The 23,791-nt window shown below is 37.5% G+C and overlaps 2 protein-coding genes across 4 annotated transcripts; both read right to left on the bottom strand.

Moving 5' to 3' along the window:
* Positions 1-415: 415 nt before the first annotated feature.
* On the bottom strand, positions 416-7,710 carry LOC113670022 (heparanase). The gene is made up of 8 exons (XM_089197981.1): positions 6,946-7,710; positions 5,267-5,432; positions 4,957-5,004; positions 4,128-4,328; positions 3,520-3,634; positions 2,137-2,258; positions 1,673-1,810; positions 416-800 (listed from the first exon to the last, which is right to left on the bottom strand). The coding sequence occupies exons 1-8, from the start codon at positions 7,559-7,561 to the stop codon at positions 620-622; spliced, it is 1,587 nt and encodes a 528-aa protein (XP_089054107.1). The 5' UTR covers positions 7,562-7,710; the 3' UTR covers positions 416-619.
* Positions 7,711-13,955: 6,245 nt separating this feature from the next.
* On the bottom strand, positions 13,956-23,750 carry LOC113670024 (bridging integrator 3). Of its 3 annotated transcripts, XM_027186104.2 has the most exons (12): positions 23,666-23,750; positions 23,394-23,433; positions 20,775-20,815; positions 20,412-20,473; positions 20,223-20,302; positions 19,168-19,221; positions 18,898-18,938; positions 16,996-17,056; positions 16,048-16,128; positions 15,685-15,747; positions 14,782-14,853; positions 13,956-14,424 (listed from the first exon to the last, which is right to left on the bottom strand). In XM_027186104.2, the coding sequence occupies exons 1-12, from the start codon at positions 23,671-23,673 to the stop codon at positions 14,272-14,274; spliced, it is 756 nt and encodes a 251-aa protein (XP_027041905.2). In that variant the 5' UTR covers positions 23,674-23,750; the 3' UTR covers positions 13,956-14,271. The 3 variants fall into 3 exon arrangements, with proteins under 3 accessions (XP_027041905.2, XP_089054118.1, XP_089054119.1); XM_089197992.1 differs by lacking the exons at positions 23,394-23,433; positions 23,666-23,750 and adding an exon at positions 21,156-21,278; XM_089197993.1 differs by lacking the exons at positions 20,223-20,302; positions 20,412-20,473; positions 20,775-20,815; positions 23,394-23,433; positions 23,666-23,750 and adding an exon at positions 19,566-19,700.
* Positions 23,751-23,791: the final 41 nt, after the last annotated feature.

Genomic DNA, 23,791 nt, shown 5'->3' with positions numbered 1-23,791 from the left:
AACTAGTTGATTGACAAGTTTAAAAAACTTATCGCGCTTCAACATAAGATGTTGTATAGAGTACAACACAAAGGTTAAAGCGCAGGATAAACACGATACTATTTTTCGCGGGGGGGGTAGGGGTAGGAGGATTTGGGTTGTGTCACGATAGGAGAATTTACTGATTCCTCCCTAAGTAATATTCTTATATTCCTTCCTCATTGGCAGTTAGTTGGCAATCAATTTCCTGTCCCCCCCCCTCTTAATACTCTGTTTGGGATGACTGATCCCCCTGCTCCGTTTCCCCTGAAAACCATGTGATCCCCTCAAGATCACATGGTTTTAAAAACATCCCCCACCCTCCCCCAGACGATAAAGAATGACTGGTTCCTAAATTACTGAGATAACTAGGAAGAATGTAAAGACTGCATGTAGGTAATTTTGTGATACTTATCATTTTAATCGTGAGTTTGATCAAATTAAAATTTGGTTATGTGCTCCATTACTCAATATGATAATAATGCGTGTGAAAGGTCCCACAACGGTTAAAAACAAAAGTTATGCTAGACTTTCCGAATAAAAAATTTCCACGGTGTAGACCTTGACGACTTTACTATCACTGAAGTCTCTAAAAACATTTTTATGGTCGTTTCTTTGTGGATTCCAAACATGCTTTAGCATTTGCTTCCGGGACAACGTAGAAAGCATACGTCAGAGGTGGAAGGATCACCTGATTAGCTCTCGGTATTCTGATTGGCTGAAAAGTCGGAAAAAAAGAACCTGGGCCCATTTCAAGCACCTTGCCATTAAGCTTTATCCTCCTGGAAAAAGGAAAAAAAATACAACCGAGGATAAATATTGGTGGATTAATTAGAAATTCTTGGTAAAGTGGCTAGAGGTGAGTGGTCGTTAAAGTACATGCAAACGTGTTCTCTAAATGAAATGAGATGGTTATGTCTCGAACTGTGCCTCCGATGTAATTAACAGCTGACCCTGTGGTGGCCCTCACATGATAAATTAAACCCAAGAAGTAGTCACATGTACAAGGTTCTCTTGCAGGCGGTAAATTGATATGACCCGTTGGAAAGGGTTGACAATCAATGAATGTATATATAAAAAGGGTAACTCAAAATAACCGTTGCAATCTTTCCATTCGAACTCTATCCAAGGCCCAACGACCCTCTTCCCCAGCATTGATAACTGAAATCACTTGTACCGGTTCTGAGCCATTAATGGTACGCTCCGTTAATCAAACATCATGTGGTACGTGACGCAGCTTTGTCAATAAGCTTCAACTCCATACAAGTAACAGTTTGATCGTTCAACACTATTATATGGTAATTTGGTCTTACAAACTGAGTTGATAAAAGACCTAACTTTGGAAACGCCAGCTTAAGAGACTCTTTGTGGTGGCCAATTTACAAGATCAACTCTGTTGATGAAACCAAATCATCTTGTAATACATCCCACCGACGCAGCACCACAGTTTCTTTGGGAACTTACCCCTTCTTATTATTATTAGACGACTCGTTTATCTCTCGCGCCTTACAGGTTGCATTTGAAATTCACTCCCAAAATTAATTTTTCCTCAGAAAATTCCAGTTGAGTTACATCAATCAAATGGATGCCTATGATTCCTGCTAAGTTGAAGTGGTTTACATTCAAATTTCGTCCAGAGAGAGGAAAAACCAACCTTGAAGTAATGTCTCCATCTGGAGTGAAAAGAAATTCATCTATATCGTGATCTGGAACATCTTTTAATGTTAAATTAGCCTCTCTCTCTGGATGTAGGTTCATCGCCATAAGTGTTATTGCACCCCTCTTGTAAAGACTGCAAAATTAATTTATCGGAAAAATGATTAGATTTGCTCATTTTTATCAGTGTAAAACTTGCCGATGAAAGTACTAGGTGTTCTGGTAAAAAGTAACGAGAGTAACTGTTTTTTTTAAGATGAGAGATCAGCTTGGCATTTAACGTAACCGTCACTTCCGAAGCGCACCATACGTTGTTTCCGCATATAATGTACTGATTGTTCCAGATGAACTGAAACTGCCTTCAGGTTCGAAAACTTATGTTTTAAATGATTGATGTGATACTAAGTAACATGCTACTCGTTTAACTATTAAATAGGTTTTAAGCAATTTATGAGATCTTACCCTGATTTCGTGTTGGTACAATGGGCAAAGACTCTCACCATCTCATGGGGATACAAACCGCTCCTGACCCCAAGGACAATGGCACCAACCAATTTTTTATGAAGGAGTGAAAGCCAATAATCCTGAGTGGTGCAAAAATTTTGTGCAAGTGCATTAAACTCAAGAAAAATTGGGCAGCTTTTAACGTTACATTCTCAGGTGAATCATCCTAAATTGTTATATACCTTGACCTTCACTTAACAAAACGAGCACTGTGATTGATTGGTTGGTTCTTGGTCACGTGCATCTGATCAAATTCAAATGTATCCCGACCGGGATACAATTGTGTAGTCGTTGCCCGCGCGCCGAATACAACGACATGTCTTTACCGTATGATTGTTTAAGGGGAAGTCTAAATATATATAACAAAGCACTTAATTTATGGTCGCACGGGAAACTAGCTAGTTTTGTTTTCCCTCGAGTCTGATGTCTCCCGAGACGAAGTCGAGGGAAACATCATGACTCGAAAGAAAACAAAACTAACTGTTTCCCTCGGGACCATACATTATGTGTATAATGTTCATGGCATATCTCTTTTAAGGTTAAAGGGTCCATTTCCTGGAAAAGTAACCAAGCAGTGGCCAGAAAAAGTATTAACACGACCTAATACAATCTCCATCAGGTAACAATTCATCCATGCGCGAAGTGCGATATCAATCACTCCTGACAACTAGGGGGTGGTGGGTGGATTTCTATGGGATGCATTTTCTCAAAAGAGATTGGAGACCGAGGTACTCTTTCCAGTTTTCTTATTATTGATACCAGTTCTACTGGCATCGAAAGATGCGCTATATAGTTTAAAAGAGTCAAAGGACAACAAGTTATATCTTGGTAAACAACTTATTCTTGGATATTTGTAATGGAATTTAAGAAAGAACGTTCGAACGACATCTTTGCACCCTTGAAATGGACCGATACTAGCTCCAGTTGCTTCGCTGGCTATTCATTTGGACGATAATATCATATTTCCAGAAAACGTTCATTTAGTTTTTTTACTTTCCTACAATAAGTTTTGGCTTGTCAAGAGAACGGTAGCTATCAAACTTGACAGAAAAATAAATGACTCAGAAAATGAATAATAGACTTGCTCTACGTTCCTTTTCAACTTAAAACATGTAACTCTTTCGTAACTAATTTCAACCCTTGGACCACGAAAACATGTCTCCAAGATAAACGAACAGCGACTAAAGTTGCCTAGATAACATTCTTTATAAAATATAAGAAAAGCCGAGAGAGAGAAAGGGTGGTACTCATCCAACCCCTACCCCCCCCCCCCCCTTTTACGTCCGTGGGTTAAATTTATGAATTACAATAAATTTAAAAATTAAAATGCATATGACCTACTGGATTTGGTTCCAAGTCCTGCAGTCCCACTAACGCGTAGTGCCCCTGGAACATCGTTTGCCTTAAAACGACCTCATACCCGTGTTGAGCCGCCATACCCAGTTTGTTCAACCACCTAAAACGGAATTGACGGAAGAGAAAACAAGCTTCAAAAAGTTACGAATAGAGAGGAGTTACAAATACGCCTTTTTCCCACTCAGCGTTTTATGGCCATAACGGAATCCTCCTTTGGTAAACTTATTTTAATATTTTAAGATTTGGTATGTTGTATTACACGTAGACTGCTATTTATCTTAGGTTGTCTCTTAATTTGTTTCAATCAGGACTTGCTGACTCAAGAATAAATGAAATTTTTTGCTACCATCATGGTTTTCGAGCCCTCCCAACATATAGTTCAAGCACTAAATATCTTACTGAATACAGACTCATGTTCATAGAACTACCAGGAGTACGAAAATACTTAATTTGTCTCTAGTGTCTCAGCACTCATCTACTAAAGATTTGCTTCTTAAATTAAAATGGCAACACAAATTCAATATAATTTTTGTCTTTTCTAATGTGGTTAAGATCCTTCAATAAGTCCTAAGATTTTATACGAGTCTACTCACATAAAACCAGCCACAAATCTGCCAGATATTCCGTCTGCACCCCCTCCGCTGACACTCGCAGTTTCACCGAACCATCTGGGAAGACCTGGAGCATACTGACTGATTACCTCATCTACTTCCTTTATGTCTCGGAGTAATGTGTCTAACGTTTGTGGGACATAGAACTGTGGAAGGGAACAATGTTCTCCCCTTACGTAGTAACTATTAGAAACAAACATCCAAATTTAGTGTGGGAAACATAGAGTCTTGTTTGCAAGTGCGCATGCTTGACTCTGGGTTGAGAAGTCTAAGGCGGAGAACTGGCTGAGTCAACGTGTTTTGTTCTCGGAAGAGACAATTTGCTCTCACATTTTTCTTTTTTTAACCTGCAGGTTAGGTTGTTTAAAACACGAGGAATCTAACCCGTGGCTAGTGTAAATTTTTAATTCAGTTTCATAGCCTTGCAAAGGGATTTCTTTCTTTCCTTTTTTTTCCTCTCAGTTTCGAGTCATATCGAAATAAAACAAAGACAAAACAAAGCAATGATTGGCGTCTTATACGCGCTCTTCTATATGTGAATAAAAAGCCAAGGTTAACTTTAATCCAAGATTAACATCTTCCCCCTTTCGAAAAACCCGGGCCTGTACGAGTATAAATGGGTACCAGTGAACCGTCAGGGAGGGCTACCTGATCGAGACGGATTACTATTCCATTCCAGGGGAGAGTAGTAATACTCCTAGTCGCTTCATTCTACGGAAATCGGGATAAACTTTGGCAGAGTGATTCATTTGACTCGAGTGTTTACTCAGTTCTTTTATAAAAGAGATTTAATTTGATAATTTTCACTTACTGATGCCAAGTAACTGCATCGAGGGAAGAGCTGCCTTTCTTAAGAAACCTGTTCAATGTCAAAAAAGTGATCTATCAGCTTAATCTAGTATTCAGATCGTACCGTGTAACCACAACTGAAATGTAACCACTTGGTTGTGGAAGGTCTAGGTACGAGACCACTATCAGCTTCAAGTGCTAGCTCATTCTTAATTTTTCAAGGCAACAAAATTTGCTGATTGGAGAATAAGAGATTGGCAAAATTATTGCTCTTAGCAATAGCGATCCCATTTTTCAGAAAGTTGAGTGCAGTGGATTTCAATATTTCTCACCTTTGTAAATATCCCATTGCATTTCCTCGAGGCTGTGTTACATCTGGCCCAACAAGAAAATTGTGAACGCCAGGAATTGTTGATAATAGCCCCCGGAGTTGCTTGAAATCTTCAGCCAGTTGTTCAGGCGAGATAGTCACACCAAAGCGACGCAAGTGATTTGGTTCTGCCACAGACAAAAAAAGCATTTCCATACGTTGATGTTAAGGATATAAAGCAAAACATTTTGGAGGCACTAAGAAACCCATTGCAATCTGTTTTCAAATTCCGAAACATTCTTTGGAACGTTGGGGGGGGGGGGGGGGCTGGGGTTAAAAATAGCTTTTTAAGCCTTGCTGGGCATGAGAGAAAGTTATACTCAGTGACTGGGGGAAATCAGAAACGAATGACCAAAACCCAAATGTGCGATTCGTGATTTAAGCTAAACAACACTCTAGTCGCATTAAATTGGCAGATGAGATTCCTTATTTCACACAACGCAAGACATTCGAAAGTTTGATAATTAGTAAGTGAAGCTAGGCAAAATATCGGCTTTGACAAGCTGTGGGTTTCCTCGCCGTTGACAATTTTCAAAGAGTGGATCTTCTCTTGCAATTCACGACGTTTTGGAACTGTCGTACTCAATAATCGTTTTATGATTTGATGGCCAAATTTGGTTTCCCTAATCATTTACGAGAATCGTCTCCGTAAATTTATGGTAATGATCTACGTGGAAAAATCGGGCAACGTGGATTATCCATTACAGCAAAACACGTGTAGGCATGTTCAGACAATTATTCGTTTCTGCAGGCCATTTAGATGGTTCTTCATTTGTAATTAGTCTAGGTAATCACATTATTTCGAGTGCAATTTGGAACAAATAAGCACGAGTAAATTTTTTCAAAGACTAACAAAATTGCACGAGCCCATAGGGCGAGCACAATCTGCGGTCTTTAAAAAAAAATCAGCAAGTGCTTATTTATTCCAAATTGCACGATAAAAATCATGTTTTCATATATCTAACGTGCAAAAGAATTCAGAGTCCGGCTAAACAGTTCTAGGAATTGTTCAGTCTGTGTCCGAATCACTTTCGATGAAATGGAATCGTCGTTTCCGAGGTTTAACCATGTTTGTTTTTAATTTCGGCGTAGGATTGCTCAAGCAAAGTTTCAAGCTGGGTCGGCTAGTAATTCTTGATTTGCTTGGCAGTTCCCTTCTCTAAACGCCTCTTTTTCCAAACCGACGACCAAAAGCAGTGCTTTTTACATTTTTTTCGTTGTAAGGGCTGTTTTTCAGCTGCTGTATTGTTGTTGCGGTGGCGAAATAAAACCTAGTTAAAACGCCGGCCATTGTTTCGCTCGCAAATTTTCAGCGTAGCCACATGTTGCGACATCCAAGGCTCGCATTTGATTGGATATCTGTGGGTTTCTTTGATAATTGACCAATCAGAATGTCTGGTTTGTCCCTTCTTTGCACTGAATTAACCCTCTTCTGCACTGAATTACCTGAAAACGACATTTGTCGTAACCAATCAGAACTGAGTACTTTTTTCATGTATCTTATTAGGAGTATAACAAAGCAACAGGTAATGATATAGTTCTTGAAATCTGACTTTGAGGTTTTATTAACCTCATGAGTTAGACTACCCTGTATTTTAAAGCAGTACGATCAATATGACAATTAACATATCTTTCTCTTACCGTTGCCAAGCTCCCATTTAAATTTATATCCTCTCTCTGCGACGTATTTAATTACTTTTAACGCGTTGCTTGGATCCCATGAGCCATTCACAAATCTTTTAAAAAAATTCAAACTGAAAATTACTTTGAGGCCGGCCATCTCTGTGACCCAGTTGATCCTGTCTAACTCTTCGCCTGATATATTAAAAGTTTTTATCCCAAGAAGTTTATTTTCTTTTCCTTTCACGGCTTGAAAAAGCACAAACTGGCTGCGATCACCGCCAATTCGAACATAAGCCGGCGAAAGAGCTTTCATCAAGGTAATGATTCGTTTCTCTGTGGTATAGTTAAAATTCCACTCCAAAATTGTCCTCCAAGTCAGGCAAATGGATACGAAGTGTTCTTCGATTCTCGCAATCTCTTCTCTCATCTTTATGTTTACAATTTTAGTCACAATGACCTTGGCTTGACCAGATAAAGGTGCGTGGGAATTAACTCTGCTGAAATCCCGGGAGTCCATAAAGAAGTGCATAATCACGACTGCGATGATGATAAACGAGAGAATGGCAGCCTTACGGCTGCTAAGTTTGCAGTAACATGTTAGCTGATGTCGTCCACGTAAGAAAGCCATCTCCATGATGTGAAAATGAAGAAAAATAAATTAAAATTGTTTGTGATAGGAATGAAACCTGTAGGAAAGCTCTCACTAGCACCGCAGCGTGAGAACGAATTATTTAACTTTATGATTGGTTGATTGGAAAACAATATATAAAATAGATAGATTCCTTATTGAAATACATCGCAGCTCACGTATTTTCAATAAAATTCTAATTTAATGTACAAACTTACAAACTGAATAATACCTAAGAGCTAATGACAGTAATATCTAAAACATTAAAAAAAAAAAAAACTATAAACATCTTGTTGAAATCATATTGTTCAAGTCTAGTAATTTAAACAGTATTTACTAGGGCGCACGAAGCCATAATAAAACTATTCTTAGATCTGTTTGTTTTTTACAGCGGGGTATGCTGAAGGGGGGTATGCTGAAGGATCGCGCCTGCCTAAGATTGTACTTGCTCTCATGTGGGGGCGGCAGTAATTTCCCGAGTTTATGGCCGCTGTCATTGAAAATACTTTCAAAAGTACGCTTGCAAGTATTTGCTATTTCGTTAGCGCTAACGCGTGCTGATATTCCATTCTAGGGTAGATGATTCACATTGCCCTTTTCTGAACGCGCTCTAGTTCTTGCATTAAGTAGGCAGGTGGAGCATAATGAAACACAGGTAAAGCTTAATCGTTAACAGAGCGCACACATGTGATGTAAAAAAGACAAAGATCTTTCCGAGAAATGCGGGCTCTTTTGAGCTGGATGAGAAAACAGAGCCTCTTGGCTGCCCTTTTTATCACTTCTGTAATATGCACGTTCCAAGATAGGTCACTTGAAATAGTTACGCCTAAGAGTTTAGTATCAGTAACAACCTTTATGCACTCTCCTCCGATAACTACAGGAGGGAACTTATGACTAACTGAAGCAAAAGAAATGTGAAGCTCCTTACATTTGTCAGGGGCAACAAAATGAGTGTTTTTATAAGAGTTGCAAAAGATTGCTGTTTTTCTTTGTTTTGTAGTCATCCCGGCTCAAGTGCACTCACCTGTACAATCATCAGCTTTTGCATCAGGAGTAGTAGCGAGAGAACTTCTCTAGAATCTAAACCAATCGCTTCAAGAGTTTGACGTTGTTCCTTTTTCATTTCCTCTCAGCCTAGTTCCCCTAAAGAAGATGAAATTTACCCCCTCAAAGTCCATCTTTACCAACTAACTAGCTTGCAAACGATTTACCCCGCGCAGGAAGCTGGAAAAAGCGTAAAAGCTTCGTAAAAGGCCATCACTTATCCCTTTTTTTAACTACCAAACTTCCAGGAGCACTGGATGGCACATTGGAAAAAGTCTCGGTGTTTTCTTCTGGTTTATAAATTACACTTTTGATTGGTTACGATGAGTCCGAAGTTCAAGTATACAAAAGCCATTTATGTTAATCTCTTCTTCTGCTGGCGTAGCGGACCGTGTGCTATATTTTGAGCACGCGCAGTTAAAACCGGAATCCCACGATTTCAGGGATAAAAATTCCATTCTCCTAGAGCCCATTATTTGGCGATCATACCCCTGACAACCAGCCAAAATGACCCTGGGCTCGAGATTGCCCTTGAGAAAGTTCAAGTTGCCCGCGGGCTACAGTGAAGTGACGTGGGTTTTCATCAGACGAAAGGTTTTATACTCACTTGCTCGCAAAGCCTTGCTCGTTCGTTTCTGACAACAACCTTGTGGGTAAATATCATACGTCAGTATTTTCCATGAAGAAATCTAGATATTCTTAACATCGAGATAGGAATCTTCATTTTTCAGAATATCAAATAAAGGTTTTTTTAATTTCTTTTTTGATCGATTTTTTTGGAAAAAAATTTAAAATTCATTACGTATCCCTATCCAAATTTTGACACCAAAATGCGAGTTAGTCTTTCTAAGTACATTTTAACAAGAGTTCTTACGAGAACTAAATTTCGTAGCATAAGAAGGTGACAGGCACAAGTTTTGCTTCAATAAATAAAGAAATGGCATGTTTTTTCGATCAGTTAAGTAAATTAAACAGGGGCCCACAGAGTAATATGAATTTCTTAAAGGGAATATATATACTTGCAGCTAAAATAGCGAATAGCTGTTTTTTCTTTCTTATGATATTTATTCGTGTGAAGTTCTTGATCCCTCTCGAAAGTTATGGCGCTTTTATTAAGTCGGGGGTCTTTGTTGATCAGGTTCAATCTTTCTCTTTATATGATAATAAAGTTTCTATCAGTTTGTATGAAAAACTGGATCATTGGATAATGCAATTCAAGAGTTTTCATTAGCTTAGCCAGCATGGGTTATGAGTCATTAGACTATGCGCATGCAGGAAGACGAGTTAATCGAGAAGTGTTTTTGAACATTGTAACATTCCGTTTGTTCTTTCAAAATATAGTTGGGAAGATTTATATACATTTGGAGCGTTTTAATGAAACAGTTATTCTACTCGCGCTTGTTGGATATGAGATGATTATAGCCAACGAGGCTCGTAGTCTCATATCCGACGCGCGCTAGGAGAACAATTGTTTAATATCCTCCTTCAATTCGACTATTACTAGCTGCGACTATCAACCAAGAGCTATCTTCAGTCTTTAACTATTTCGCCGTCATTTCGGCCCAGTTGAAACCTCTCGACCTTATGAGCTTCTAATTCAAGGTCAAAATGCATGCAGTTTGAAAAAAGATGACTCTATCAAAAAGTGGGAATTTCTTATGAGGAGGCATAACTTTTGAGCTTATGAGCTTCTACTTCAAAGTCAAACTGCAATTATTTTGAAGAAAGGTGACTTTATCAAAAAGCGCGAATTTCCTATGAGGAAACAATAATTTTGAAACGTCTGGTGATAAAATTATCTTCGCCTTCATTCTGCTAAGAATATAGAGCTGCGACCATCAAACACGAGCTTTATTCAGTTTCTAACCATTTTGCGATCGTCACGGCCTAGTCGAGGTCTTTTTAATACTTATGAGCCTCTGCTTCAAAGTAAAACTTCATGAGTTTTGAAAAAAGAGATGACTCTAACATGAAGTGTTGTTTTCACTTACTGATGCCAAGTTACTGAATCGGGGGTAGAGCCGCCGTTCTCAAGAAACCTATTCAGTCACAAAGAAAATATTTTTAGCTGCAAGTATCAGCCTAATGTAGAATATTAAGTCAAGGCAGCAGATTAAAGAAATCGGAAGACACTGATTAGAGTGTAAGAGGTTGACAAAAAAAGACTATCTCCCATGAATGTATGTGTTTAACGTTTCTACAACCTGTGCAGAAATCAGTTGGCTCTGATGATGAATTCCAGTCAGGTCGGCGACACATCAGTCAGAGTCACAGACATCATTCTGAACAACCCGGAAGACCAGACTACACAATCAACAGTATTTGTGGTTGCATTTAGCATGGAGCTTAAGGAAAACATATTTAAAATCCTAAGATTTAGATATGGATAATTGTAACCTGATTTCCCGTTGACTGATGTCTTTAACATTAGAATCACACAAAAGTAGGTGTATGCTCCTCTGTTTAAATCAAACTTCGCTTTAAGATTCATGAACCCGAAAAACCATGATGCAACACGAGCCCAGTTAGGCCAAAACGGAGAGTTTTCCCCTTGAAGGTGAAGGCATTGGAATACCCTATTTCATTTCAAGACATGAGACGCGAATCTCCTGTATTTTTCAGGATAGGGCATGGAAATCCCCTGTTTTGTTTGAAGATGAGGAGTCAGAATTCATCGTTTATTACCTACGAGGTAATAAACGATGAATAATAAAGAGTACACGATGAATAATAAACCTATGAGGTAATAAACGAGTCGAGGCTGTGTTACATCTGGTCCAACAAGAAAGTTGTTGATGCCACGGATCTGTGACAACAGCGTCCTAACTTTCTTAAAGTCCTTAGCCAGTTGCTCAGGCGAAATAGCGAAACCGAAGGGTAGCAGTTGTAGATGATAAGGTTCTACCGTAGACAAAGAAAAAGTCTTTATTATTTTGATGCGAAAGATAAAGTAAACATTTTGGGGGCCTTATGAAAACCTCTATAATACAGTACACAATTTTCATTACACTCCTTTGAAAGGTGGGGTAAAATAAAACGTATTTTGGTTTATGTAATATTTAGTCTTTTTCATATTAAAAGTAAACTTTTAGTCTCTGTATCTTCTAGAATTCGCTGTATTATCACGATGATGAAGTTTATTATTTTATCATTCGATTATAGAGCTCGTTTGTCCTAATAATCTGTTGAAGCCGGAGAGCCTAAGTAGAAGAAAATAACACGCTTACGCATGAGCAAACAATCATTCGTTTCAGCAGGTTATATACATGGGTGTCCGCTTTTAAAGAGGGAAATTATGGTGCAACTTAAAATCTGACTGTGAGGTTCAATTAAATGCACGAGTAATAGTACAATTTCAATAATTAAAACCAGCAATGTGCTAATTTACGCGTCCTTCTCTTACCGTTGCCAAGCTGCCATCCAAATTGATATCTTCTCTTAGCGACATACGTCATTATTCTTAAGGCGTTGCTTGGATCCCACGAGCCGTCTTTGAATCTTTTCATAAGGCTCAAACCGAAAACTACTTTAAGGCCGGCCGTGTTTGCGATCTGGCTGATTCTGTCTTAATCTTCGCCGGAAATAATCAAAGTTTGTTTTCCAAAAGGCTCTCTCTTTTCTTCTCCCTGAGACTGAAAAATTACATAGTGGCTGCGAGTACCGCCAATTCGAACATAAGCCGGCGAAAGAGCTCTCATCAGGGCAATTATTCGTTCCTCTGCGGTAGTGGTAAAATTCCACTTCAAAATTGTCTTCCAAGTCTAGCAAAAGGATACAAACTGTTTTTCGACCCGTGCTATCCCTTTGTTTGTCTTTATGTTTACAATTTTATTCATAATGACCTTATTTGGATCATGTGGGGGTGCCTTTTCCTTTGTACGAAACTTGCAGCCTAGCAAGGCGATAAGCAAGTAAAGAAACACGAGTGCGATGAATAGTTGTTGTCAATAGACCAGAGACAGCAGCGGTTCTAAGGTTGCGCGATAGTCGCTGGTTGCGTTTTCCCCGTATGAACGCCATTCTGAAGTGAAAAATAAGCCGATTTGGGGGTAAACAACACTGGATATTCTCAAGAGAAGAATAATTTATGTGAGAATTTCTGTCGTTGAAATTATCGCAGGCGTGTAACAAAGGAAAGAAGTCCCCTGGGATGCCTCAATTGTCCGAGGGGACTCTTTTGGTGGGTCAGGCGATGTACCAAGTTCATGAAGGACAAGTGCGTTGGGATCTACAGCACTCTGTGGAGATATAGAAAGAAAAACGGTCAAGTTTAGGAGTCATTATATTGGAACAAATTTCAGAGTTATAGTCAATGCCATTGTCTTTCAACAGATGATGGTTATGATGAAACTATTCCTTGTGAACAGATATGTCTGGGAGGTACTTGAATCATAAACAGCCACGTACATATCATTGTTATCCAACCACGCAAAGTAGATCTAGAGTACAAATTACGCGCGAATAGAGTAAGAATATCTTGTAAAATATATACCTTATGAGACGTTTGGGTGTGTAGTATCGCTGAGTATTTTAACGTGTTGTTTTTTGTATGATTCACCCTACATGCTCGTCAAAATTCGCATCTTGAACAAGTTCAGGTTGCTCCTGGACGATGTGTGTGTGTGTGAATAAAAAATAGCATTGTTTTTTTTTTTGTAATATATTGAAAGGACGTATCAAGATGAATGTGCTCTACGAGGTGTAGAGTATTCCAACTTCTCCGTTGTGTTGGAGCGCATTTGACCGACTGCGTAAATAACCGATCAGAACAAAAGAAAATCTCCTGGCTATTATGAGAATCATTACTTCATTTCATTTTTCACTCTGATGATAATTTTTTTTTCATGTTTCGTTTCAAAATTATGTTTGTAATTTAACTAGTCGAGTAATGAATCTGTAATTAGGGAAACTACTTTCATGAGTATTGGCACCTTACTCTACGAAAATGCCATAGGAACTAACAAACAATTCACTATACGACTGTTCACAACATGGACGACGACGTTACTGGGGAATATGACCCTCAATCATTTTTGCCACGAGCCCGGGGCCAATATTCCCTCGCGCGCGGTTAGTAAGAAGTTATTAGCTCACAAAAATCTCCATTTTAGCCCGCAAAATGAGCCACAATGCCCGAGAAATAGTTATTCTTAAAAGGTTTTTTCTCTGTATTTCTCTCATGTGGTTTCCATCTAGTACTGTCAGTATGTTCCCTGGCGTTTTTCTACTGCAAATGTTTTTCTTCGGTTTTGTTAGATCTTACCAAAGACTGTAGGAAATTAGGGAAGAAAACAATTTTGTAAAAAATAAACTAGTGTGCAGTTTAAATAGTAAAATAAAGAGTAATCAAAAGAAATTTTGTGTGTCGAGAAAAATCTTCTTTTTCTTCCTCTTAAGGTCATTATTTACATTTATTCACTATTTGTGTTCTTTATCACGTGGTCTGGTTGTCCAGATGTGAGTAAACCAGAAAAAAAGAACTGTTTTCAGTGACGGGACGGTAATTATCATCAGTCTAGCGCGAGATGTCTTTACATGTGGATAAGACAATCAGGTTTGCTGATGAACCAAACCAGTTCCGTTTCCTCGGTATATAGCTTTATCCTTGACCCGGCACGTCCTCCAGTCCGCACATTCGTTTGCATATTCTTTCTTCACGTCGTTTTTAATTTTCAACCATCCTCCACTATGGACAGCGATTTTATCTCAGCTAGTTTCTGCTGGAGTTGCTGCTGACGATCCTCGTCGGAGAGTTCTTCGTTCTTCCAGCCCAGTTTGTTTGTGAGGTCGCAAAGGACTTGCGAAGCCTGACTGTAATAACTTGCCTGTATACGAAATAATAAAAAGGTGTTTACGTCCAAACATGAAGCGTATCATCCTAAATTAGACCGAAACAGCCCAAAGCGCGGGAAAACGCGAGAGACCGAGTCGCAATCGGTTTTGGTTTGTAATCTGATTGGTTGACAAAGCGGCGGAAATTTCTGGACTAATCACATAACGAAATAATGCTTCCGGACGCTTTCTACACTTATTTGAAAATTACCTTAAAGTATTAAGACGATCAATTATTTTCAAATTACTTCGTGCTTTTGGCGTTTACTCTTTTTCTTCGGACTTGACAGTTTCCTCATGTTATGCTTCCTGGGATGAATCCTAAAACAGGTACACATTTACTCACTCACCCCTGATCGGATCATGGCTTCAAATGAGGGTTCAAAGTAATCTGTCCTACCATCAATCAGTTGTGGTAGATCCTACGATAAAGGAACAAAATTGCATTAAACACGACATTTTTTCGCGCACCTGCATAAAACGTTTGTCTGCTGTCCTTATCTTTTGACATAGAGGCCCCAAGAGGACAAGAGATTCATATCTTCACGTGTTTGTTTGATGGTGTTTGTTTTCTTTGATCCTCTAACCAGTAATTTGGGACGTATAGCCAATGAATAACGAGCGTCAGGGACGCGTTTTAACCCTTGAACTCCAAGACGTGATTGCTAATTCTCCCCTCTCCCTGCTACATATTCCCGTGTAAAATATTTTAGAGAATCTGATGTTGGATCAAGATAACAACTTATGCCTGATAAGTTTGAGTATTCTCATCTTCTGTTTGCTGGATAATGTATGGATATTATAGGGAGAAGTTACATGCTAATCACTTCTGGGATTTAAAGGGCTGGCCCTCAGACCCTTAAGTCTGCATCTTACTTCTCCTCACAACATCACCCCTGACTCACACATACAGGTTAAAAAAAAAGGTTCAAAAAAGAAATGATCACCGATAAAAAAATCTCGATTGTAAAACAATTTCTCCTTGTTAGCACCTTAGTAAATGCATACAGAACAGTACGGAGAATATTCATACAAGTGTAAAGGGTTTTGAGAGTCTTTTCATGATTCCAAGATCTGAATTAATTAGCTACAAAAGCAAACAAACAATTAAACAGAAAACGAAAATTGTTCACTTCAATTATATCTGGTTAGGTGGATACAGATCCCATCTGGAGCGGAATGGGGAATATATCACGATCAAGTTCGTTTTTCCACATCAAAATCATGAAAAGTTTGATAACTCAGCGACATACCTCCAACATGACGGCGTTTTGTCTTTCATAATCCAGTTTGGCCGCTGCTAATGCTTGATTATTCTAAGTAAAACACAAGTATTGATTAACCTCAATTATGATCCGGTTTCATTTAGTATTCCAATCTTCGACTGGTATTAATTCTTAACATTGCCACAGTAGCGATGTTAAAGTACAATGTAGCAAGAACATCACTCGGTTGTACGTCGTGTGCCACTTTTTTTTTTTGTTGTTTCTTACCATATTTTGACGTCATTTGTGATCTATTATTGAACATTTGTACATGGGTTCTTTTTATTCAACAGCTTACATTAAGAAGGATTGGTAAAAAGAGTGAAAGGTAGACAAGTCGTTGGCTATTACCGCATCCAGTTTAGCTTGAGTCTGTGGAGTTTTTTCTCTGTCTTGCAGCTTCAGCACTTTAGCTTGATATTTCTGATAATCCTAAAGTTAAAAGGGGAATTGCACGTTCATCGAATTTAAGTAAAAAATTTACAAATCTGACACAAAACAACTTGCTCTGAACATTTTCCTTCTGAGACCTTACGTGGCGCTTGAACAGGTGATATATACTAGTGACGATGCGGAGTTGCAGTGGGCTATTGGTCAGTGCGGTGGACTACTGGTCCAGAGGTCTGGGTTCAGAACCTGGCTGAGTCAATATGTTGCGTTCTTGTGAAAAACAGTTTACTCCTACAGTGCCCACTCCACCCAGGAGTGTATATGGGTACCGGCAAATTGCCAGGGATGCATGATAAAATGATAAAGCCATTTGGCTTTAGTACAGACTTCACCTTACTCTTACCTAATGGTGATGCAAAGGCGTAGCAAGGGGAGAGGGTCCTGGGGTACCCGTAACCCCTATCCTCCTCCTTTGTAAGCCTTCTTTAAGCGAACTACTTACAATATTCAAGTAACAAAAACTGGCGAGTACCCTCTGTTTGACGCAATGTGACCCACTCCCCCCCCCCTCTTTTGAAAAATCGTGACTTTGCCCCTGTGTTGATAGGGTTGTTTAAAAAAGCCAAAACGACCATCTACTAGGATATAAAAAGGGAACTTGTAACTCTTCAACTCCTTTGAATCAAGTCCTGAAGATACCATATTGAAATACAGAACACCCTATAAATGGTAATGTAACCCTTTGACAAAAAACGGCTTACATTGTAAAACAAAGCTATATCATATTTGTTACCTTTCGTGCTTAAATTACATGTCTTGTTACTCGGTGAATTTTAACCTATATTTTCAGCTTTCAGAGCAAAGGGAAAATAAAGAGAGATGTTCCAGGAGGAAAAAGAGCTCACAGACCTGAAGGGCTTGATCCCGTCTCTTTATTGCTGCATTCACACTTGGGAACACTCCGCTAAACCTGAATGTACCGTAAGGGTTAAATGCTATGATGAAGAGGAAATGTTTTGACAAACTACATGAAAGGCTAGTTACTAGGTCATATGACACTGTAAAATCAGAGAACCTTGTGCCATCATATGATGTTGTAAGTTAGTTTTTAGAGTTATAATTTGGCATTGATTTTGCAGTACCTCTAGTCAACTTCAAATAACCCACTCAAGTTGAAACTCTATAACTGTAAATCCTAATATCAGTATGCATAATCTCCATACTGTTCTCCATACATTTCTTCAGGTGCTGACAAGGAGAATTTGTTTCCACAATCAAGAGCTTTTTTAGGTTGGTGACCATTCTCTTTGTTCTGCTGACCTTAGCATTTGATTCAGGGGTGATATTGCAAGGAAAAGTTAGATATTAGTTACTTTTAGGGGTCAAAAGGTCACTAAATTAGCTCCATGATAGGGTAAATCACAAAAAGATAAAACAATTCATATTTTAACCTTCCAGTGGTAACAAATAACACTTGCAGATCCTCATTATACTATAGCTGAACTGCCATTACTTTATTATCACTTCAACTGCAACAGTATTAAAGACTTTGAAGGAAATTAGGGCCAAAAAATTCTCTCCAAACTATTATTTTCTCCAAAAATATTGTCTTTCAAGCTTCATGGTGTGCAGTTTCATCCATAAAATAGCCTAATACCAATGTTAATCATTTTAACGATTATAATTTATGAATCAATAAATTATAAATAGCTCATTAAAAATTATAAATTACATTCCTTTAAGGAAAATAATATAACCTAAGGCAAATGCATTAGTTGGATCATATTTGTTACCTTGCCAGGTGACAAGTCAGAGTTGAAAAGAAAATTATCAAAGTGAATTTGACACATTATATATTCAAGTTAATTTCACACACAATACTGGATTACCTGTCATTTCTTACAATAGGTTTCATCATCAACTACCCTGTTGATTTTTACTAAGCTAGGACAATTTGTACTCAGTCAATTGAGTTGTTTCATACCTGTACCAATTACAGGTTGGTGTAGGTTTTCAATTGTTATGTATGTTTAAAATAAGGTCAGTTCCTTATGCTAAATAGAAATACCACCTGCATTAATTAAGTTTGGTTTATATTGCCCCCATTTTTGATACACAGCTGATAAATTTTAGATCCAGTACCAAAAATGTGGGGTCTGGGAGTCATAAGACAGACACAATATATTTCCACCAGATACAGAGCATATTTTTTTTAATAGAAATGACCATGGGTATGAAACCACTAGATACTTATTAACGACATCTGCACTGAGTTGTTTAAACCATTGACAAAAAATACTCAGAATGCTTTGTAGCATTTATAATTGACATAAATGCTACAAAAACACCCTAAACATCAATTGTCTAAATCAGTCCTGAGAAAGAATCCTCATCAAAATGTTATCTGCTGCTGTCTTCTGTCTTTCAATAAAGGCACCTAAGCTTACAAAACTAATTAGATTTCATGCCATTTATGTAAAATTCTACATGATTATGCACCTGACCTCTTAGATTGACTAGCACCTAGTAATTTCTCCTTTGAATATCACGCCTGGTCATGAGAACAAAGGAAATGATTACCAACTAAAGAAGCTCTTGATTGTTAAACAAATTCTCCTTGTCAGCACCTTAGCAAACATATAGAGAACAGTATGGAGAATATGCATACTGATATTACGATGAAATGAGTTAATAATTGTAAACAAGTTTATGCAATAGCAAATATAATGAAATAAAATCAGGAGATATATCAATAAATAAAATAAAAATATCATCCAAAAAACAAATACAGTGACATGAAATTAACCTTACTTTTTCATTGGATCCGTTATAGTCTTCTGATTTCTAACTACCTGTTAGATGTAATTCAATATAAAAAAGGCAAATTTCAGATACATTGAGAAATGTTATTAACTTAGATTGTTCATCTAATTTATGTAAATAGAATAAAACTCATAAAGTGTAACAGAAGTACTTAGCTGTAGAGACATAGCCAAAAAGAAGTGTCAGCACTTAATGTAAAAATCATAAGTTCAGAATTTGTCAATAACAATCAGCACATTATTTTTCCTACTTACTCACCAGTTCTTGTCTTAGCTCATCTAGCTTTTCTGCACAGTCTGTGCACTCTTGAACCTGAAAATAACAGACAAGAATCATACATCAGCAGTCAGGAGACATCAAATTAAAATGTAAACAATTCTTCTCAGAAACAACTACAATAATGATTGTATTCAAACAATAAAAATAACAAAAACAAATTTTATGTACATTTGACCCATGGAGAGAGAATATTATAGTTATTTCTTAATAAAGAGGGAAACAGTTATGCTGAAGCACAGCTGAATTTCAACAGTCACTTCAGGGCGTGAAATTGCGCCTAATACAGGCGCCAATGCGACTAAATTTTTCACTTTGGCGACCAAATCCAGAAAGTTAGTCGCCAAATTGGCGACTAGAACGTTTCATCATAACCTTACCAAGAGATATAGAGAATAAAAAAGATTTGAAAAGATAAATCCGCGGCAAACTTCCTCGTTAAGTTTGTTTCCAAAACGTAGCACATGCATCTCGATCGATAACTAGACGCCATCTTGGATTTAGATGAGCCTGAAATTTGTATATCATCCATCCTAGTGTCCACTTTGTAGCACGTTAAAGATCTTTTCCCTAACTTAATTTTGGAGGGTCTATCTAGAACGCTGACAGCTTAAAGAAAGATTTTGTCTGTCTTTGAAAATGGCGACCAACTTTTTTTGAATTGGCTACCAATTTGAAGAATTTAGGAGCCAAGTGGCTATCAGAAAAAAAAGTTAATTTCACACCCTGCACTTGTTACATTGTAGTTTCCTAATGCCCCATTTGCAGCTGCAAAACACTAGGTTTCAAACTGAAAAACTAAATCTTATACAGGATTCAAGTAGTCAGTAACTCTTTATTTTGATTGCATTAGTTGACAAACAACTTCATTTAAGAAGACACTTTCAAACTATTTGACAAAAGTGGTTCTTGTTTCAAACATTTTTTGGAGGGTACTAGTCATCTTGACTAGTTGTGTTTTGGCATTATTGGCAGCCCTCAGGTTTCCTTTTGAATACCTACATTAGTAACAGTAGCAGTGAAATACTATGTCTTACAGGTTCCCCAAACAGTTCTTCCTGAGAAACTGGACTTGCTGCAAGATCCTGGTAAATCCGTAGCTCAGATTTTGACAGGGCTGAAATGGAGAAGAAAGTAAAAAAAAAAAAGAAAGAAGGAGTAAAATTTATTTATTCGCCTCTTGTATTCCCAAAACTAGTAAGTACAAGTCAAATGATTCAATTCACCTGAAAGAGCATCGCCATATTTTCTTGTGTCCTTGTAAATTTTCTTTGTTGCTCCCTCTAATCTGAATGTAAATAAAAGAATTACTCACAAAACATAGCAAATACAAATTTAAGAAAGATTTCTAACTACTTAAAGAGGGGCTTCTTCATCTGCTCAAGAAAATATAGGTGAGATTATCAACAAAAACAGGTGTCTAGGTGATAGAATAAATTATTGGTCTATCAACTCTAATTAGGAATTATGTATGGCTCAAAAAAATTGTGATGTGAAAGTTTTTAGTAATACTATATGACATTGGACGAGGTATAACAATTGATGCCTGTGTTCTGCTATAGTAAGATTGTTTTTGTTGAAATTCTTACTGGTTAAATCTTGCCACTTCCCTCTCAAATTCTCTGTCACCCTAAGGAAAGGAATAAATTTTCAAAGATTGAAACCAATGTTATGATGTTGTCATAATTAGGGTTAGAGGTTATGTGCATGATTGTACTGTCTGTAATATAGATGACTGTAATTCTTCACAATAGGCTTAGTGCTGCCAGAAAAACTGGATCATACAATTTATGAAACAGCCATGGTTATAGACTGCGCTTGTACCTAAAATCAATATTTAGTCCAAGTCTTGAATTCTAATTTCTTTGGTTGTTTATGACAGTTTCCAATACCAGATATAGGCTTAAATGTAGGCTGCACTACACAAGAAAACTTCTACAAAACATTCTTTGTCATAAAGGAATTCTCACCCAAAGTGTGTTATACTTTCTTCTGACCCTAGTCTTCTTGCCAATGCAGCTAAACATTTTTCATAAACTAAATTTAATTCACACCTGCCTGTACTAAAACCTTTGAATATTGATGCTTCTAAGTTTTTGATATTCAAATGAAACTGATTGGAAGAAAGCTTTGTGTTTTGATTGTAAACAAAAGAATGTCAGTCTGAATTTCACTCTAGATTAGATATCTAGAATTTTTAAATACTAAACTGACGAAGCTCTGTGTTTATATAAACTGCTTTAGTCCTAAAATTATCATAAAAAAAGACCAGGAATCCTCCAACTGGAATAACACTTATTGACACTCTTGTTGAAGTTGGAAACAAACTTATTATTATGGCTGGTTAATAATTAATATGACCTATGTTTGGATAAATGGCCTCCAATGGGGAATAAAATGAATCTTAGTACATGTACTCCCGTAAAAAAGAGGGGCTATATTACTGACAACACAAATACCCATATGTATAAATTTTGGCCATCAGTGAAGAATCAAAATGAGTCAAAGTTGAAATTGAGTTTTATTCCATCGCTAAAACTTTGTGAAATTCCCAAATTTGTATTTGGTTTTGATGTCCTATATAATTATAAAAATACATATGAATGTTAATGTTCTATTTGGTTATTTCCACTGTAGGGCAAAAACCAGAGGTAATGAGAAATGAATAAGGAAACTCTTCGCAAGTGTACAGTATATAAGACTGAAGATGAAGTTTACCTTAACCCCGGTTTTACTTAACTCAACCCTTTAACTCCCAAGATCTGATTGTTAATTCTCCCCTCTAGCTACTACACATTTCCTTGTAGATTGATTATGAGAATTAGGTGTTCAATCAAAGTGATAAATTGTATCTGATGAGTTTGAGTGTTCTCACTACCTGTTTGCTGTGTAATGTATGAATACTATAGGGAGAAGTTACATGGTAATCACTTCTGGGATTTAGAGGGTTAATGATTCAATTTAGTGCCCATGTGCTTATTTATTTACAAATGCATGTAGTATCTCTGAGGAATGTGCTTATTTGAGGCAGAGCACTTCTTAAGGACAGGATGCTTACAAAGCTTTTGAGAAACAGTAGAAAGTGCATAATGAAACTGATATTTATTAAAAAAGGAACAATAACAGAAACTGAAAAAGAAACAAATATTCAGGTTGATAACATTACATTGGTAGGGGAATGTACATTGTACTCTAGTAGAGCTATCACTGAAACAGAACAGGGGCCTCTACTAGAATTGAGTGCTTACTGGAATGAAGGTGCTTAGTATGCTTTAGGGGAGCTAGTTAAAAACAAACAAACAAACAAATTTGAGAGGGGCAATTACACGAGAGTGCCTCGTGATGGAACAAGGGTGCTAAATTGAATCATTATGGTCTTTGCAATTTGAGCAACCAGGCCCAGGCACTCACCAGTGCCCCAAACAACTCTTGAAGAGTTACACCTTGGTTGGGGTGTGTTAAACTGGGATACTAGACTCTTTTCCAGGTTTAGCTCCTAGTACTAAGGGAACCCATAGTTTTTAAGAGAAGTTAGGTAGGTAAGAAAACTCTGTACTGGAGCCAAATGGTCCACCCAGCCACAACAAACCCTTTAACTCCTATAAGTGACCAAGACAGAATTTCTCCTTATGATATCAACACAATATCAAGCAGACAAGTGATGAGAATAAAAAAATATCAGTTAGAGGATTATTAGTTGATCCAATACCAAATTCTCTAAACTAACATCACAAGAACTGTATGGCAGACGGTAAGGTTAATTACTAATTAGATCTTGGGAGTTAAAGGGCTGATCCTAGTTTCCTCTACAAGCAGTTAACACTGGATTATTTCAAATTCTGGAAGGAATGACACATCTACATGTAGATTCCCAGGTTAAGGCAGAGTAAGCATGGAGAAATCAGTCATAGTATAAGATAAAATGTCTTACTTTATACTGATTAATACTCTGATAACACCTGCTAAACAACCTTTTTAAACAGTGTAAGAAATTTGAAGCCAAGGGACTTTTTAACATAGAAAGCGTTGCTAAATATATTTATAGAAGTAAGCCGTCATAATCATGCTCAAACATAATTTTGTAAAAGGACTCTGACCTATCATGCTTGCTCTAACTTGTCAAATATCTCTCTGTCTCTCTTTGTTTATCAGCCCCATCTGAGATACGAGGATGAAAAGATGAAAATTCAGAAATAATTTGTACTTACTGTTTGTTTTACTGACGGCTTTGCTTTCTTGAATGGATTCCTGTTGTTTTTAAAGCAAATTAAGCATCCTGTTAGTCAGTGGAAGGCACATACCAGTAATTTAATGGCAACATTTGATTCAAGATTTCAACATGCCGAATGATTAATTGATGAAGGCAAAGAATTAGATGCCTTTGAAAATCGACTTCCCGTGGTTTATAAACAGAACTGACATACTTTACTACCTTTCTTCGACAAATCAGATACACAAGAAAACCAGCAATTTCACTTACCAGCTCATACTAACCAAATCACAAGAGAAACCCACAATCTCTCCTTCGCTCTATGTCCGTCATGTGTGTTTCGTGTTCGTGATATTTTCGGAACTCTTCGTAAAGATATCGAGTCCCAGGAGTATC

This window comes from Pocillopora damicornis, chromosome 2, assembly GCF_964200805.1.
Source record: "Pocillopora damicornis chromosome 2, jaPocDami1.2, whole genome shotgun sequence".
In the NCBI taxonomy this organism is placed as follows: domain Eukaryota; kingdom Metazoa; phylum Cnidaria; class Anthozoa; order Scleractinia; family Pocilloporidae; genus Pocillopora; species Pocillopora damicornis.
Note: the sequence above shows the minus strand (reverse complement) of the source record. Positions and strands in the feature narration are given on the sequence as shown.

Excerpts from the sequence above, each read along its gene's own strand:
- LOC113670024 (XM_089197992.1), bottom strand. The coding sequence starts at position 21,212 with ATGTTTAGCTGCATTGGCAAGAAGACTAGGGTCAGAAGAAAGTATAAC. Across the intron at positions 20,474-20,774 it reads GAAGTGGCAAGATTTAACCA|ATTAGAGGGAGCAACAAAGA; the intron begins GTAAGAATTTCA and ends ATTTACATTCAG. Across the intron at positions 16,129-16,995 it reads GACGGGATCAAGCCCTTCAG|GATTATCAGAAATATCAAGC; the intron begins GTCTGTGAGCTC and ends TTTTAACTTTAG.
- LOC113670022 (XM_089197981.1), bottom strand. The coding sequence starts at position 7,561 with ATGGAGATGGCTTTCTTACGTGGACGACATCAGCTAACATGTTACTGC. Across the intron at positions 4,329-4,956 it reads GATGCAGTTACTTGGCATCA|TTACTACGTAAGGGGAGAAC; the intron begins GTAAGTGAAAAT and ends TGTTTCTAATAG. Across the intron at positions 2,259-3,519 it reads AGGACTTGGAACCAAATCCA|GATTATTGGCTTTCACTCCT; the intron begins GTAGGTCATATG and ends TGCACCACTCAG.